General features: G+C 43.4%; 2 protein-coding genes across 5 annotated transcripts in view; one reads left to right on the forward strand and one right to left on the reverse strand.

The window, feature by feature from the left end:
* Positions 1-235: 235 nt before the first annotated feature.
* ARMT1 (acidic residue methyltransferase 1) lies at positions 236-13,584 on the reverse strand. Of its 2 annotated transcripts, XM_080664068.1 has the most exons (6): positions 13,405-13,490; positions 10,306-10,411; positions 9,647-9,728; positions 9,129-9,373; positions 4,988-5,153; positions 236-1,652 (listed from the first exon to the last, which is right to left on the reverse strand). In XM_080664068.1, exons 2-6 carry the CDS (start codon positions 10,329-10,331, stop codon positions 885-887), a joined length of 1,287 nt encoding a protein of 428 aa, XP_080520194.1. In that variant the 5' UTR covers positions 10,332-10,411; positions 13,405-13,490; the 3' UTR covers positions 236-884. The 2 variants fall into 2 exon arrangements, with proteins under 2 accessions (XP_080520194.1, XP_080520193.1); XM_080664067.1 differs by lacking the exon at positions 9,647-9,728 and having other exon boundaries at positions 13,405-13,584.
* A 127-nt stretch (positions 13,585-13,711) lies between these two features.
* The window catches only part of RMND1 (required for meiotic nuclear division 1 homolog), a 32,751-nt gene continuing 29,660 nt past the window's right edge, over positions 13,712-16,802 (forward strand). Inside the window, exon 1 of one of the 3 annotated variants that reach the window (XM_080664815.1) lies at positions 13,712-13,943. The gene's annotated coding sequence lies outside the window, so the exon portion shown is untranslated. Of the gene's footprint in view, positions 14,188-16,802 lie in introns of all 3 variants that reach the window. The other 2 variants (XM_080664814.1, XM_080664813.1) reach the window with 2 other exon arrangements.

A 16,802-nucleotide genomic window follows, 5' to 3' on the forward strand; every position in this document is an offset into this window, starting at 1 on the left:
AATTTCAGTTTCAAAACAAACTGACCTGAAACATATTGTTTTTAATACTGGTGATCACCAATAAATATGTAAGAATATAAAAAAGATTCAACTTGTTGGTAGTTCTCCAAATTCAATGCACAAGAATCTTGTCTATCTAAAGAATATTTTAAAACTGCCAAGCAATCTAAAAATCTGTTCATTTAAAACATGTTAAAATATATTTCAGTTGACCACAAATAGAATGCAAAAGGTATTACATTTTTCTTCAAATATCATTTATTTCATTCTGTTCAATTTTGTGCTCCCTACCATTCCAAAGGTCAATCAAAATCCAAATGCAGGCAAATGAAACAGGCAATTGAAATTAAATAAAACTTAAGATCAAAAGTATATTTCACTTATGAGGTAAGTTTTACTTTCATGTGTTCAAATATCACAGTTGTAAAAAATGCCCCTCTTTACAAAGCATATTTAAGATGTATATTTTCACAAAGCCCTTATTTCTAGAGCCCCAAATCAAGTTGAATAAAATTCCATGCTTCCTAGGATATTAAATACCATGCAGTATAGTATTTAAAAAGTGTATTTATTCACTTATATTGCTTTCTGCCCAATTAAAAATAAGTTCATGAAAACCATTTGATTCTGCATGTAACTTGAAATACGTCACTGATTCCAACATAAATGCAAAGACCTGTAGTAACTAGCTTAACCCATCTATCCCCAAAACAATGTATAATGTTCAAAGAAAAAGGCATCCAGTGTATGTAACTGAGCCCCAAGAAGCCCAGCTGCTCAGAGCTAAAGCAAAGCAGTCACGTGACTAAATTCACACACCGCTTCTCTGAGGATGACTATTGCCTGTCAGATCTTTCTACACAACTCAGAGTTCCAAAATCAAGTCAAAGTGGACCATCAAACTGAAAAACTCCATATTTCCCAGTGGTCAGCCAGTTGGGCTCAGAGGCTGTGAGCTGTTCACCTTGCCCAGGCTGCAGACCAACCTGAATCTCCGCTTTTAACGTGCGGATGCTGCAGAGCGGGGCGGGATGGAAGCCATTCAAAGCCTGGTGGAACGGAACAGTAAACTCCCATTTTCTGTCACCCGTCAACTTCCTATAATTCAAATCACCCTTGAATAAAATTAAATGTGCCTTTTGTAGTTCAGCATATAAGTCAGGAGCAACCTGAGACATTGCACAGAATTCATGAGGCAGTGTCCAAAATATATGATCATGGTAAACCCATCTGCCCGTCTTAACATAGTTTTCCCAGTTGACCCCACACTCGGATACCCACTTATGATCAGAATATTTTACTTGTTCAATCAGCCAATTAAAATCATGTATAGTAGTATCAGAAACAAACCATGGAATCATTTTTCCATAAAAATGGATCTCGGTAGCCAATTTAGAAGACAACAAGAAGTCGGCTAATGTTAAATCTGTAACAAGTTCAAACCCAGAATTATCCAGAACAATATCCACTCTAACAATAGATGCTTTTTCTCTTGTTTTCTTGTGATTGCTAAGCAATGACCAAAGATGTTCCATGTCATTCACTAAAATGAAAGGCTTTAGGTCTTCCAAAGAATTTATTATACTGGTCTTCTGAGAACTGGATTCCCCACCTGATAGAGACAGATCACACTTATTTCCCCACAGTGAAATCTGAAAAAGAAAAAGTACAAAACATTTACCCTTCTTCTGAATAACCAACAAAAACTAACATGTAGGATGTCGGGGGAAGGCCTGCTAAAAGTATTCATAAAATTCATTTCTACAAAACGTCCATCAAATCCACTTTGTCTAATAATGCAAAGACTATGTTTGCATGACATTGTATATAAAGGTAAATCAGCCCTGGCCCTCGTGGCTAAACTGGTTGAGCATCATCCCCTGCACCAAAAGGTCTCAGGTTCGATTCCCGGTCAGGGCACATGCCTGGGCTGCAGGCTTGATTCCTGGTAGGGGGTGTGCGTGAGGCAGGCGATCAATGTTTCTTTCTCTCTCACGTTGATGTTTCTCTCTCTCCTTCTCCCTTCCTCTCTCTCTAAAATCATAAAAAAACATTATTTTTTTAAAAAAGGTAAAACACTGAAACTTTTAATTGGTCAGTATGTAGTGAAATTTTAAAAACTGGTTTGAATGATTTTAATGACCCATAATCATTTAATCAGAATGAAATTTTTGCATCTTGCAGATATAAGAACAAGATCCGAAAAGAAGCTACAAAGTGTACTTTATAATTCAGTGTCAAGAGAAAAATAAGTGACTTTTTTCCTCCTAGCCCCCCCCACCAAAAAAAAAACCTGTTCAATTTCTTTGAGTAAATCCAGTCTCTCTAGGATTTAGTTCTCTCACTTACAAAATAAAGAAATTGGACAAGCTGATGTCTAGTCTAAAGACCCTTCCAACTCTAATAATCTATTATTCTACTTTAAATTGAAACAATACTCAAGCTTATTTTGTGGGAAATGGCATATAACCTTTTTTAAAGCTATAACTAAAAGTACATGTGTAGGAGTGCAGGCTCTGGAAGCAGGCAGCCCTGGGCTCAAATCCCTGCATTTCCAATTAATAACCACTGGTAAATACACACCCCCAAGGCTCAGGTTATGCAACTGAAACATGAGATTAAAATGGTATTTATCTCGTAGAGTTATTGCGAGAATTGACATAACGGGTGTAAGTAATGTATCCAATAGCTGGCATATAGAAGTACTCAATAAATATTAGCCAAAACAGATTCTACTCTTGTTTGATTCAAAATAAGAGGAAAATGCATGTTCCAACCAGAATACTATTTTTAAAGGATTAAATGAATACACACACACACACACACACACACACACATACTTACACACATTTTTTTAGGCATAAGTCCAATTCTGATAAAGAAGCATCCACTGGTGTAGATGGTGGCCCTCCCCAGCTGAGGTCAGGGTCTCTGTTGGCCTCCTGCATATTTCCAGTCCGTGATTAAGTCTATATTGATTTGTGCCCTTATTTGATTGTCTATATTCCCTCAAGACTACAAGTTCTATGACAGCAAGGGTTGGTCTGTTTTTCTCACCATTACAGGCCTGTCATCGAGAACAATGTTTGCTAGAGTAGACACTGAAATGTGTGGGCAGGGTTGGAGTTTTATGGTTTTACGAACAGGTCAATATTCCCACAGACTGAAACAGCTTGGCGCTCCTTGTAGGGAGTTAACCTGCTGGTCCTCGTGAACAGTGACGGGGGCGGCTTGGGCTCCTTTACTGAGGAGCAGAGCAGCAATTTTGGGTAGCTGGCCGAAGCACGTGACAGAAAACAGCCTGGTCCTCCTCCTCCTCACAATTTATTAAACTCATGGGATGAAAAACATTATATTCAAAGGCTGTGAAAGGCCCTAGCCGGCTTGGCTCAGTGGATAGAGCGTCAGTCTGCAGACCGAAGGGTCCCAGGTTCGATTCCGGCCAAGGGCACATGCCTGGGTTGCGGGCTCGATCCCCAGTGGGGGGCGTGCAGGAGGCAGCCAATCAATGATTCTCTTTCATCATTGATGTTTCTATCTCTCCTTCTCCCTTCCTCTCTGAAATCAATAAAGAAATATTTAAAAAAAAAAAAAAAAAGGCTGTGAAAGAATGACCGAGCTATGGATAATGAGTGAGGTGCTGCTTTTCTTTTCTTAATTCTAAGCTAAGCATAAAGAATAGTTCAGAGGAGACAAGATAATTGGGTTCACTAGTTAACAATACCCTGACAGCTTTCCCTCTTCATCACTCAGCTGACTCCGCTTGCCTTATAAGTTCCATCAGGACTTTGTCACGTCCCACAACCTGTCTGGAGCCTCTACTTACAAAGTATAGTCAGAATCTTGAGAGATTTAACACCTCTTATGCTGCTAAGTTGGACCAGTCACCCCTCACCTGAGTCATTTTAATAACAGATCTCCCAGGTTCTACCCTGAGCCCCTTTGGTCTGTTTCCTGAAGTAATCCTTGAAAGAAGTCATTTAATGTTACTCCTCTGATGCAAGCCCTCTACTAGCTTCCCGTTTCATTCTAGTAATCAAACCCAGGTCCTTCCCTTTGCTTACTCTGCCTTCTGTGGCCCTTCCAGGCCCTCCTCTTTCCTCTCTCATTTCCTGCAGAATTCCCTCTCGGGTTCTCACACCCCCGGCAGGCTCCACCCCACACATGCCTGTGATCTGCTGCTTCACCCGCTTCAGGCCTTCCCCCAAGGCCCGGTCTCAGCAGGTCCTTCCCGACTCAATATGGCCTCCCTCCCCCAACACTCCCGGGCCCCTTCCCTGCGTTATTTCTCTTCATAACATCTTCGACATCTCCTTCTGGAAATGTTTCTAACTTGTCCTAGGCAGTCGGGGCTGGGGAACTACTGTGTACAACTACAGGTTTTCAAACAGTTCCGAACCTAGTAACATAAATGTAAGGATGTTCTGAATGAGAATTTAAAACTAAACTTATGCAAGCTCGATGAAGAAGTGTAATGAGACTGGATTAAATAGGACAGTTTCTACCTGATGATGACGACAGCACATTCTGTGTTCCGGACTCTGTGCAATACTCACGGGAATGAATCCAGTTTCTCACATCAAATTATGAGGTGTTCAATACCACCGTCATTGAACAGACGCAGAAACTAAAGCTCAGAGAAATGAAGTCGCTTGCTCAGGTCCAACCACAAATAAGCGACAAAGCAGACACTGAAGGCCAAGTCAGGCTGGGCCGACCAAATGACTGTGAAGTATTATCTCAAGAATGACAGAAGCTACGAAGCCACGAGCATCACCCGCAGGTGCAGTAGAAGAGATTGCAAAACCCATTTTCAGAGATTAAATGGATTGTCATCTCTTGAATAACACTACTACTAAAATGATAAATGATCAATGATAACTAAAATGTCAATGTCTACACAGGCTTTGTTGTTAAATGTGTACCAGTCTGTTTTTTAACCATTTAACTCCACAAATATACTCAGGAGATGAACGATCACATTTACCTGAAGAAGCTTAAAAAACTCATTTTTCAGCTGATTTTCATCCAGGTGCTCAACTGTTTTCATCAGCTCTCGCAGGTGAATACATAAAGCCATGATGGATTCCAGCGACTCGAAGAAGTTTTGTTCTTTCGATTCTTTAAATACATCAAAGTCATCAATTGGTGGACTAAAGTGAGAGAAAAACGTAAATGAAACATTTATATAACTCTGCATCTTTTTCCCACACATTTGAGTAATTGCAATTCTTTAAAGGAAAGAGAATAGTAGCCTTTGGTCTCAAAAATGACAGGTAACTGCCCAGCTGGAGTGGCTCAGTGGTTGAGCGCCATCCCAAGCACCAAAAAGTCTCAGGTTCAATTCCCGGTCAGGGCACATGCCCAGGTTGTGGCTCCATCCCCGGTCAGGGCGTGTGCAGGACGCAGCCGATTGATGATTCTCTCCCCCTCTCCCTTCCCCTCTGAAATATATATATATATATACACACACACACACACATATATATATATACATACACATACATACATACACATACACACACACATATATTATTGATATATATATTATTGATATATATATATATATTATTGATATATGTGTGTGTGTGTATTTTAAATGACAGGTAACAGACACCATATATAACATAGGTCAAGTTACACAAAAATGATAATCAAAGTACACAAAATCCCCCAAACTCATTTTAATTAACTGTTAAAAGTACCCTGGAAGTATTAAATAATTAGTGACCATATTCATAATTATTTACCCCCTTTCCAGGGCAAACGGAGAAAGAGAAATAAAATTTTAAGACAACTGCTTCAGTTTAACAAACATTTTTTGGGTGCTCGATGTGGCTGGATTCCAAATAACAAACATATGGATAGAAACAGAATATCTGAATGTAATGTAGTAAACACTAAGATTCGAACATAGAAGCATTATGGGAACACAATGACTACTTTCGATAAAGCAGATAATACTAATGAAAGTTTTATTATAATGACCTATTTTGACCGTTTATGTTTGGTTTTTTGGTGTGTGTTTTTTTGGTAACTTTTACTCCCAAGCTGACTGTGACCAATGGCAATATATGTGCCATGATGTGCTCCATCCTCGTGCTGTCCAATGAGATCAAATGATTATTGCCCTACAAAAAACATAACTACGAAGATATAAATACTAACTGAACAGCCTAAACCGAATCAACTGTAAAGACATTCAGATGACCTGATCTTCTAAGTTAGGGTACATTATATCTACTCAGGTAGCTACCTTAGGGTGAAAACAGTATGACTGAGTTAATGGGATTGATGTAAAAACAAAAACATACCAGACGGTATAATCCAAGTGGGTGCTGCCTCCTTCCGGCACCAGCACCTTGGGAGTGCACCCTTATTCCAAAGATGCTGCCGTTGCTCAAAGCACTTTTGGAATGTCCTTCAGAACCTGTGGCACAGGGTTAAAGGTCCTGTCGGTGATCGCTTATCTTCACCCTTGGGAGTTAATTTCTTTTTGGAGACAGCCAAAAGTCACTCAGAGCATTGTCAGTAGAATGAGGCGTATCAATCAAATGGAGTAAAACATTTTTGGTCAAAAATGAGGAGTGACTAAAAAATAATGAGACACATTCATTGTGAGGCTTGTAAACTGGCTCTGAAAGAAATTCCAAGGAATGAAAAGGTGTTTTTAGCAACGGCAGCACTACTGAAATAAATCCGTCTCTCCGGGTGACTTAACAAATAAAACTGGTTGGATACATAGCCTCAAGCGTTGGGGTCGGCAAATTACAGCTTGCAGACCCAATCTAGCCCACCACCTGTTGGGTCTGACCTGCAAGCTAAGAATGGTTTTACATTTTTGAATGGTTGGAAACAATCAAAACAATATTTTGTGACACATGAACTTACAATGCCAGTGTCCATAAACGAAGTTTAATGGGAACGCAGCCGTGCTCATTCGTTTATGTGGCGTCCAGGACTGCTTTCGCACTGCAGCGACAGGGCTGAGTAGTTTCAACACAGACATGTGGCCCCACAGTCTGAAATATTTACTAACTGGCCTTTTACAAAAAAAACTTTCCCAACCTTTGTTCTAGTGTTTTATTTTTTTTAATATGTTTTTTATTGATTTTAGAGAGACAGGAAGGGAGAGGGACAGAGAAACAGAAACACCCATGCGAGAAAACATCCATCGACTGTCTCCTGCACGCCCCCTAGTGGAGATAGAGCCCTCAATAGATCTCAACCGCTGAGCCACACCAGCTGGGCTGTTCTAGTTTTTTATTAACAAATCGTTCATTAGTTTAAAGTCACACCTCATATTAAGAATGAGCTTTATTTCTTGTATTTAAGAGAGTAAACTCACATCACTATGTATGATTTCTGATTTTTAAATGTTTGCTATTTTAGAATCTACTAAAGCTGCATATGTGCATACACAATGACCTGGTGGTTCACTCCTAGGTACATTCCCAACAAAAGTACACACGTATGTTCACCAAAACACGTATTTGAATGTTTATAGCAGCACTCTTTTTTTTAATTAAATCTTTATTGTTGAAAATATTACATGTTCCCTTATTTCCCCCATTGACCCCTTCTAGCCCCCCACCCCAGGCCTTCACCACCCTATTGTCTGTGTCCATGGGTTATGCATATATGCATACAAGTTCATTGGTTGATCTCTTCCCACCTACCCACCCTCCCTCACCTTCCCTCTAAAGCAGCACTCTATAATAACCTCAAACTAAAAACTATTCAAATACCTATCAACAACAGAAGAGCTAAAAAGATTGTGATATGTTCATATATAGCAATACTATATAGAAATGAGTTATTTACAATTATATGCAAACAATAGGGATGAATCTCAGCAACACAATGTTGAATGAAAGAAATCAGATACCAAACTACATCCCATGTAATTTCATTGGAATGAAATTTTAAAACAGGCAAAACTAACACAGATCAAGGCAGTGGTTATCCTTGAGGGGCTGTGATGGTAGTGAATGGAAGGGGATCCCTGGGGGCTCCTGGAGTCCTAGGAAGGGTCTGCCTCTTGGTCTGGACACTAGGGACGCAAGCATGTTCTGGTAAAGTTGCTGGACAGTTAAGATGTGCACTGGTCTGTATGTACATTACACTTTAATAAAAGCTTAAAAATGTCTTCTATTTTCTCTGTGCTATTGATTCCTTATACCAAATTAACTGACATACAATCTAGTTTTATAAATAAAACAAATGTTTATCTTTGCCCTTTTTTATAATAAACTAGAGGCCCGGTGCATGAAAATTCATGCACTGGGGGGGGGGGGGTCCCTCAGCTTGGCCTGTCCCCTCTCACAGTCCAGGAGCCCTCAGGGGCAGGAGGTGACCTGGTTATCAGGGGAAGGCGATGCCCGCATCACACCTCTGCTGCTGCCACTGCCGGCAGCACAAGCCTCGGCTGGCCCTGGTTACCTGGTTACCTGAGCCTCGGGCGGCCCTGGGCGGCTGGGGGACTGAGGGGGCTGGGGGACTCCGGAGGCAGGTGCACGGAATGGCTGGGTCTACCTGGGGGTGGGCCCGGCCTTGCCGCGCACCTGCCGCCCCGGCAGGGCTGAGGGGACTGGGCACTGCCATCTTGTGGCTGTGGGTGCCGCCATCTTTGAGGGCATGGCAGTCAATTAGCATATTCCCTTCTTATTGGCTGTGGGTGCCACCATCTTTGAGGGTGTGACAGTCAATTAGCATATTCCCTCCTTATTGGCTGTGGGCACCACCATCTTTGAGGGTGTGACACTCAATTAGCATATTCCCTCCTTATTGGCTGTGGGCGCCGCCATCTTTGCGACGGCGTGAGGATCAATTAACATTTTTTTCACAATAAGTATAATTTCTTTTCCTCATGAAGAAAAATAAGTTTTTATAAGAATTTTTAATTAGTTCCTCCTTCAGTTATTCAATCTTATGTCTACTCTGGGCATGTGGATTATAATCACCAAGAATCGACTGTAGTGGTAACATCTGCAGCATTTCCAGTTGTGCCATTAATATCTATTGAACTAAATTCATGTTTCCACTGGTTTTTATTTTTAAACTTATCATTTTATAATTTCAAAAAAAGCATAAATTATCTGAACATTTATTTGATGTTATATACTTACCTCTGGATAACTGCTTCATGAATTCTACGATACATGTAGCATTCTACAAACAGCCACGGTGAGTAGAACCATCTTGGTTTTCCATCACTGTCATTTAAAAGACTCTGTTGGTGTTCTAGGTACTGATTCCATATGTCAGTATCAACAAACTTCGCAACCAAGGGGACAATTGGTTTGTCTGTCTGTGATTCATTCCGCAATTTAGAAAGAAGAGAAATTGCTTTCTTTTCAGCTTCTATGCCTTTCTACAGAAATATGAAAGAAACATTTACATATATTAAAAATAATCTATGCTAATAAAGAGCTAATATGCTAATGGTCAGGACGCCATAAAGGGTAACGACCAGACCATTAGCATATTAGCTGGGGGGTTGCTTCGGAGACAGGGCGGAAGCAGGGAGGCGCCCAGAGGAGGCGGGACCATCCCGTGCTGGGGAGGGCAGGGGTGAGAGCCCAGAGCGCCCCCTCACCAGTCCTTCGCCATCCACCGCTCCCACTCCGAGTGCCCCGCGGCCCACCTGCCAGGGGAAGGAGCACAGCGCAGCAGGCGGGAGGCTTCCACACTCTCTTCTGGGGCCATGACGGGGCGGAGCCACGGCGCTGCTCCAGAGACAGGGCGGAAGTGGGGAGGCACTCAGAGAAGGCGGGACCAGCCCAAGGGGACTCGAGGGACTGAGGGCGGGGCTTGAAGCGGCCAGAGGGTTTGGGGGCGGGGCCAGGTGGGCTGGAGCTCTGCGTGGACAGGCTCGGGTGTCTGCAGGGGGGTGGGCAGTGCGCAATTTCGCACTGGGCTCCTAGTCTATACATAAATAATTAAAATTTATATTTACTTTATAAATACCTATACATGAATAATTCCTCTAAGGTAGCACATTTTTATGGACCTAAACTTAAGAAGGAAAGAAATATTATATTACAAAACTACATCTTATGTCTTTACAAACTATTATAAACATTTAAATTTAGAATACTTAAGATCAAAATCAAATCACACACACAGATCTCATATCAACATTATCCTGCCTTATCTATTCTGCCTTTTTTTTTTTAAGTTTCATCTAATAACTAGAGTCCCTCATTATCTTCAAGTGGAATGACCATTATCAAAGAGGGGAAACTGCTTAGTATGTTTATTAAAGATTTACAAAAATAATTAAAGTTCAAATACATTTCATACCTCTCCATGTTTCTCAAACATTTCATTTTTATGTCGATGCAACGTATCAATAGCCTTGGTTAAGATCTGTGGTATTCTGTCTTTAATTGTAAGATATGCAAACGACCTAGAAGAAAGAATCACATACATAGTGTATAACTTAGTAGCATTGATACTAGATTGGGTCATCTTTCAGTTTCTGGGTCAACTCGTTTAAATTAAAATTCCTTTTCATACAACCATTATATGGAAAATCAGCATTGACTGGCTACCACTATATTAAGACATAGGAAAATCTGAAAACTTCTCTGGTATGTCATCAAAGCGAGGCAGTCTTTGTGCCTCTAACCCCAGATTCTCCCCAGAAATCTGTTAAATCCTTACCTTTCCCGGTCTATTACTTTTATTCTCCTTAATCAGAAACTAGTTTTAACGATGTGATAGGACAGAAAAAAATAAAAAAGAATTACTCTAAAAATCAAACAGGCTCTCCTCCCATGTCAATTACTAAGTGAAGTGACATCATCTACTTAGATGAACAAGGCCGTGGATGTAAATGGCTTGGAAGACACGAATGTATTAGAAAAACAAAGATATTTATGACCCTGCTTTTTTCTTTTCTCTGTCTTAGCCAATTTTAATTCTTTTCAAAGGCTTTTCCTGCTGCCTTCTCTACCTGCACAATGACTCCTTCCATCCTGTTCTGTCCCTAAGCAAAATTAAGGCATGTCACCAGCTCACACTCCCAATCAAAAAATTAAAAAATTAAAAAAATAGTGGTTTCCTAATAGTGTCAAAGAAAGCTAGAGATAAGGAAAAACTTGAGTATATTTGCATTTAAAAATTAAACATAGTCGAGTTTAGACCTACAAAAACCAAGATTTACAGATTATCATTTAATATATAACAAAATACAGCACACAATTAGAAAAAAGCAGACTTTGGGAAGTAGTGAAATTCTGTGCAGTTTTTAGCACAAAACTTAGCTGATCAATTCACTTATATCTTCAGGTCATCAGAGACAAAGTAAAAACAAAGAAAGTTGACACAAGTCTAAGGCCACACCACCCTGAACGCGCCCGATCTCGGAAGCAGGGTCGGGCCTGGTTAGTACTTGCATGGGAGAAAGTTGACACAATCATTTCGTAAACACCTCTGCCCAAACACCTATTCTAACTTTAACTTGGGATCATTGCACTTCTGAAAACGCAAATATCTATCTCCCTGGCCAGTGTGGCTCACATCGTTGGTCATCGCCCACTCCATCCCAGACAGGGAGCGTGCAGGAGGCAACCCATTGATGATGGATGTTTCACTCTCACACTGATGTTTCTCTCTCTGACTCGCTATAAATCGATTTAAAAATAAATATAAAAACTCAAATATCTTACTGAAACTTTTTAAATATTGGGTTATACCCTGAGGAACTCAGGTTTCCTCCAAAGACAACTATGAAACTATAAACAGATGCCCAGCTGGCTTGGCTCAGTGGATGAGCACTGACCTGTGCACCAAGAGGTTGCTCAGGGCACATGTCCAGGTTGCAGGCCCAATCCCTGGGGGGGGGGGGGGGGGGGGGAGTGTTCAGGAGGCAGCCAATATCCATGTTGATGTTTCTCTCTCCCTCTCCCCTTTTTCTCTAAAATCGATAGGAACATTTTTTTAAGTATAAATTTTAAAAAATCAGAAAACACTGATTGTGTTACTTTGAGTAACCTAACGTGATTAGGTTATAATATGTGCAATAACCATTGAAATCAGAATTTAACTTTCAAAAATCACTATGAGGCCTTGGCACAGTAACTCAGTGGGTTAGAGTGTTATCCCAATATGCCAAGGTTGTGGGTTTGATACCCAGTCAGGGCACATACGAGGATCAACCAGGGAATGCATAAATAAGAGGAACAACAAATCAATGTTTCTTTCTCTCTCTCTCCCTTCCTGTCTAAAATCAATTTTAAAATGTTTTTTAAAACACTACTAATTCCCTGGGGGAAAGAGAAGGAACATTACATGAGTTGACACTTGAATTTTCCAAAGCAGCAGATACAAAAAGTGAGAGTCCTTTGAAAATTGTACTTGGCTGTAAAGTACGTCCCACTATTTTCCCAGCAACTAAATTTCCTCCGCAGCCTGCACTCCGGGTCCAGGCCACCTCCGGGTCCAGGCACCCTCCGGGTCCAGGCACCCTCGGGTCAGGGCTCCGGTGAGGCCAGAGGCGCCAGGGCTCAAACAGGAAGCAAACACCCCTCAGGGTCGCACCACCTAAGTGGCCGCTTAAATTTGGGCCCACGGGTGTCTCTCAGGCCTCGATCTACTCCGGTGAGGTCACTTTCTTATACGTGTTCTGTGTGTTGCAATATTTTGGAATAAGGGCGTAACTCAAATATAAACGTGACCATTCAATTTATACAAATGGGGTTGTTGTTTTTTTACGGTGTCCACAACTTTACCTAGCAGGATTTTTAGTGGCAGGATTATGCATTAATCTAATCGGCATTCTAGAAGAAAACACATTTCTCGATCAATCTGAGATGCCTTTTACAGAGAATTTTTACCACCACCTCCCTCGCGCCCCCTCTCCCCCAAAGAAAGTGCGTTTATTGAACCATTACAGCCATGCTCTGCAGTACCCAGAGAAGGGCAGGAGGGGCATGAAAACTCTCAAGGCAGCCATGCGGGAGTGAAAAGGCAGCACAAATCCCTTTACGGACAAGTGGACTGTCCAGGGCCGATTACTGTGAGCGTCGGACAACGCTTGGACGATCACGGCAGGGCTCGGTGGGTGAATTTCAGCCGGGACGCCCAGTCCGTTCCCGTGTAAGGAGAGGCCACGAATCCCCGCCAGGAAGATGCTGCGACGCCGACCCGAGTGTGTGGAGCCGGCGACCCGAGTGTGGCGCCGGGCGAGCGGCCGCAGCAGGAGACTCGCCCCGGCCCCGCCTCGCCCTCGCCTCCGCGCAGCCAGCCGCCCGGGGAAGCGGAACCCGCCGGCAGGACTGAACCGCCCGCGCGGTTTCCCCGCCGGTTACCCACAGCTTCCCGGCGAGGCCCGGCTTCACGCAAAACTGGGGAAGAGGAAAAAGAGCGGGGGGCCTGGGCGAGGCAAGAGACACCGACCCTTCGTCCTGTCCCGACAGAGGCGGCGGAGAGCCCGCCATCGCCTTCGGCGTTCCCCGCGCCAACGCTAGGGTCTCACCCGCCGCAGGAAGGTAGGCGGGGCCGGCGCAGAGGAGGAGCTGAGAAAGGCCGCGTCGCGGAGGAAAAAAAGTGCTTTTGAACGAAGAAACTTTATTGGGTGCCCGTGGGAGAGACAAACAATGGCCGGCTCTAGAACGTGGAGATCTTCCGGGGACGAAGGCGGGGACAGCGGAGGGCGACCTGAGAAGCGGAATAAGGAAGCGGGCGGGAGGCGGAAGCCAGCAGGCACCGGGAGGTCCCAGGGACCAGGGAGCGGAAAAGGTCGCGGCGCGGTCACGTGGTCGGGCAGTCACGTGGACCGGGAGGCTCGCGCTCTGCCGGGCCCGGAGTTCTGTGCGCCTGCGCAGCGCCGGGCGCTGGGAGAGGCCCAGTGCAGGAGTGGGCTGGCTTTGGGGAAGGGGAAGCTGCCGCCCCAACTCTCTTTTCTGTGCAGCCCGGCCCTCTTTTCCGGCGGAGAGGTTAGTGCACTGCCTGCCCTAGCAGTTCGCGTGGCCCTGCGCAGCGGCCCCCCGCCGGCCTTGCACCTCTCGCGTCACGGGTTTCACCGGACCGCTGTGGTGCTCTGCCCAGAACGGTGATCTTTGGTCCACTTAGCTGGGAGTAAAAAGCACTCAATCCACAAACACTTACGGACGCTTTTTTGAGCCAGTGCAAAGCGGTAACTGCGAAGGTAAAATATCTTTGAAATTAAGGAATTGGAAGGTATGTTCCCATAGATTAAGGTCACTTAGCCATTGAACCGTAGCCCAGCTGATACTGTTTGCTTAGAAAATGTGCCCAAGAACTGGGTAGCTGCTTTGTATTGCATACAGAAAATAGGAGTTGAATGCCTAATGTATGCTGGGCACCATGGCCAAGGGGACATTGTGAACCAAAGACAAATCTCAACCCGCAGAAGTTTAAAGGAGAGACAAATCTATCCCTTCCTCTTCTATTCTTCCTTCTAGCATTGTCACTGTTTAATATACATTTTGCTGATTTACTATGTTTGTTGTCTTGTCACCCCAATGCGATGTAAAGATAGGGATTTTTAGCCGTTTGCCTGTATTTTCAGCAAGTAGGACGGTGTCTCCCACATGATAGGAACTCTGTTCACATGTGTTGTGTGAGTTAATAAACTGAAAATATAAGGTATGCAAGGGATGTTAAATGCAATGGAGAACTATAAGGATGAGGAAGATAGAGACTGGGTGCTGACTGCATTTTAAATGAAGTGGTTGGGGAAGACTTCACTGGGTAGGAGACGTTTGAGCCAAGGTCTGGAGAAGGTGAGGGAATGAGGCTTGCAGAGACCTAGGAGAAGATCATAAGAAACAGTAAATGCAAAGATCCAGAGGCCAGAGTGATGAGCAAAAGGAGCAAGGGAAAGAGCTGTAGGAGACTTTAGGGTGCTACAGAGCCAGAGAATGCAGAGCCATACAAGCTATTTTAAGATTTTTGGCTTTTATTTCAAGTGAAATGTGAGGCCATTGTCAAATTTTCTACAAAGAAAAGATGTGATCTGACTTGAGTTTTCAGAGGATCACTTTGGTCACTGTGTTGAGAAGAATCTGTAGGGGTTCAAGAACAGACACAGAGAGGATAAGATATGGGGCCATTACAATAACCTTTGGGAGAGATAGCAACTTGGACCAGGGTGGTAAGAACTAGCTGGAATAAAGCGAGTGGAGTTTGCGGACAGATTGGGTATAGAGAATGAAGAGAAGAACCGAGGTGGCCTCCAGGTTTGGGCTTTAACAAAGTAAGGATGTGATTGCTATTTCATGAAAGGGGGAGAGAGGCTGTGGGAAGAATAGGATTTGTAGGAAGATTTCAGAAACTGAGTTTTGAGAATGTTACATTTTTTTATGTGAATGAGAGTGGTTTAGAGGTAAGTTTTTGATATTCATTAAGGGGTAGGATGGTATATAAGATCATGAGATTGGGTGAGATCACCAAGATCTGAGAATAGAGAAGAGAAGTGGGGAAAATACCGAGCCTTAGCTCATTCCCTTCTTGAGGGGTTGAGGAACCAGCAAAAGAGACCAAAGATGCAACCAGTGTGGTAGGTAAGTGGCCCGTGTGGACTCCTAGAAGCCTAGGGAAGAAGCTGCTTCCCGGAGGGTGGAGGGAGCAGCTGCATCAGATGTTGCTGACAAGTCAGGTAAACCGAAGACTGAGAAGTGCCTGTTGGACTTAGAAATGTGGAGGTCATTGGTGACCTTGACCAGTGGTAAAGAGGTGGGGATGAAAGCCTGATTGGAGACGAGGAGTCAGAGACAGCAAATAAAACTCCGAGAGGAAGGGAGCTCAGAGAAAAGGTACAGTATGTGGGAGGGAAGATGGAGTCAGGGGAGAGTTGTTTTTCTAAGATGGGAGAAATTAAAGCATCGCTGTATGCTGATAGGAATGTGCCAGTAAAGAGGAAAAAATAAATGGCATGGAAGGAAGAGGGGAGAAGAGCTTAATCATTCCTATTTTCCATATGATTCTTTCTTTCTTTTCTTTCTTTCCTTCCTTCCTTCCTTCCTTCCTTCCTTCCTTCCTTCCTTCCTTCCTTCCTTATTTTTTTCAGGGAGGAAGGGAGAGAGAGATAGAAACATCAATGATGAGAGGGAATCATTCATCAGCTGCCTCCTGCACACCCCCCACTGGGCACTGAGCCCACAACCCGGGCATGTGCCCTTGACCAGAATCAAACCCGGGACCCTTCAGTCCGCAGGCCGATGCTCTATCCACTGAGCCAAACCAGCTAGGGCCGAAGATACGTTTCTTAAACATCCTTTGGCCCTGTGAGTCTCACATTTGAAAGCTCTGGCTTGCCCCTACCCACAGAAACACGCTGGGATGGCTTGTGATCTGGCCACTGGCTCCTTTTCAGTGCTGATCTCTGAGGCAGCTTACTCCTGCCTCCCCTGAAGTTGCACTTGTTTGTCAGGTAAACAGAACTGTGTACCTAGGGGGCTTGATTTGCTGATCCCTCTGCCCTTTTGAGACCCAGTTCAAATGTCACCTCTGACTTTGTCCTGCCCACGCCTTACCCCAGATGCTCCCTTCCCAGGGCCAACAGCAATTTGTGCTTTAGTGCTCACAACATTAATGTGTCTGTTTCCCCTGCTAAACTGTGAATCCTGCTACCATTGACTCCCACGTGTATCTCCACACCTAACGTGTGATTTTGTAACATATCAATTGCCTACTACAGGCTTACTTTGAAAGAACAAAAATATACTATAAATAATAGGGGAAATTACTTATGTAGTCTGTTTTCTTTATGTGAAAAGAAAGTGTGTCTATCTGTCTATGTGTCTGTCTGTCTGTCTGTCTGTCTGTCTGTC

This window comes from Plecotus auritus (genome assembly GCF_963455305.1).
Source record: "Plecotus auritus genome assembly, chromosome: 4".
Classification (NCBI taxonomy): domain Eukaryota; kingdom Metazoa; phylum Chordata; class Mammalia; order Chiroptera; family Vespertilionidae; genus Plecotus; species Plecotus auritus.

Excerpts from the sequence above, each read along its gene's own strand:
- ARMT1 (XM_080664067.1), bottom strand. The coding sequence starts at position 13,445 with ATGGCGGGCTCTCCGCCGCCTCTGTCGGGACAGGACGAAGG. Across the intron at positions 10,412-13,404 it reads CTGTCGGGACAGGACGAAGG|GTCGTTTGCATATCTTACAA; the intron begins GTCGGTGTCTCT and ends TCTTTCTTCTAG. Across the intron at positions 1,653-4,987 it reads AGTTTTTTAAGCTTCTTCAG|ATTTCACTGTGGGGAAATAA; the intron begins GTAAATGTGATC and ends TTTCTTTTTCAG.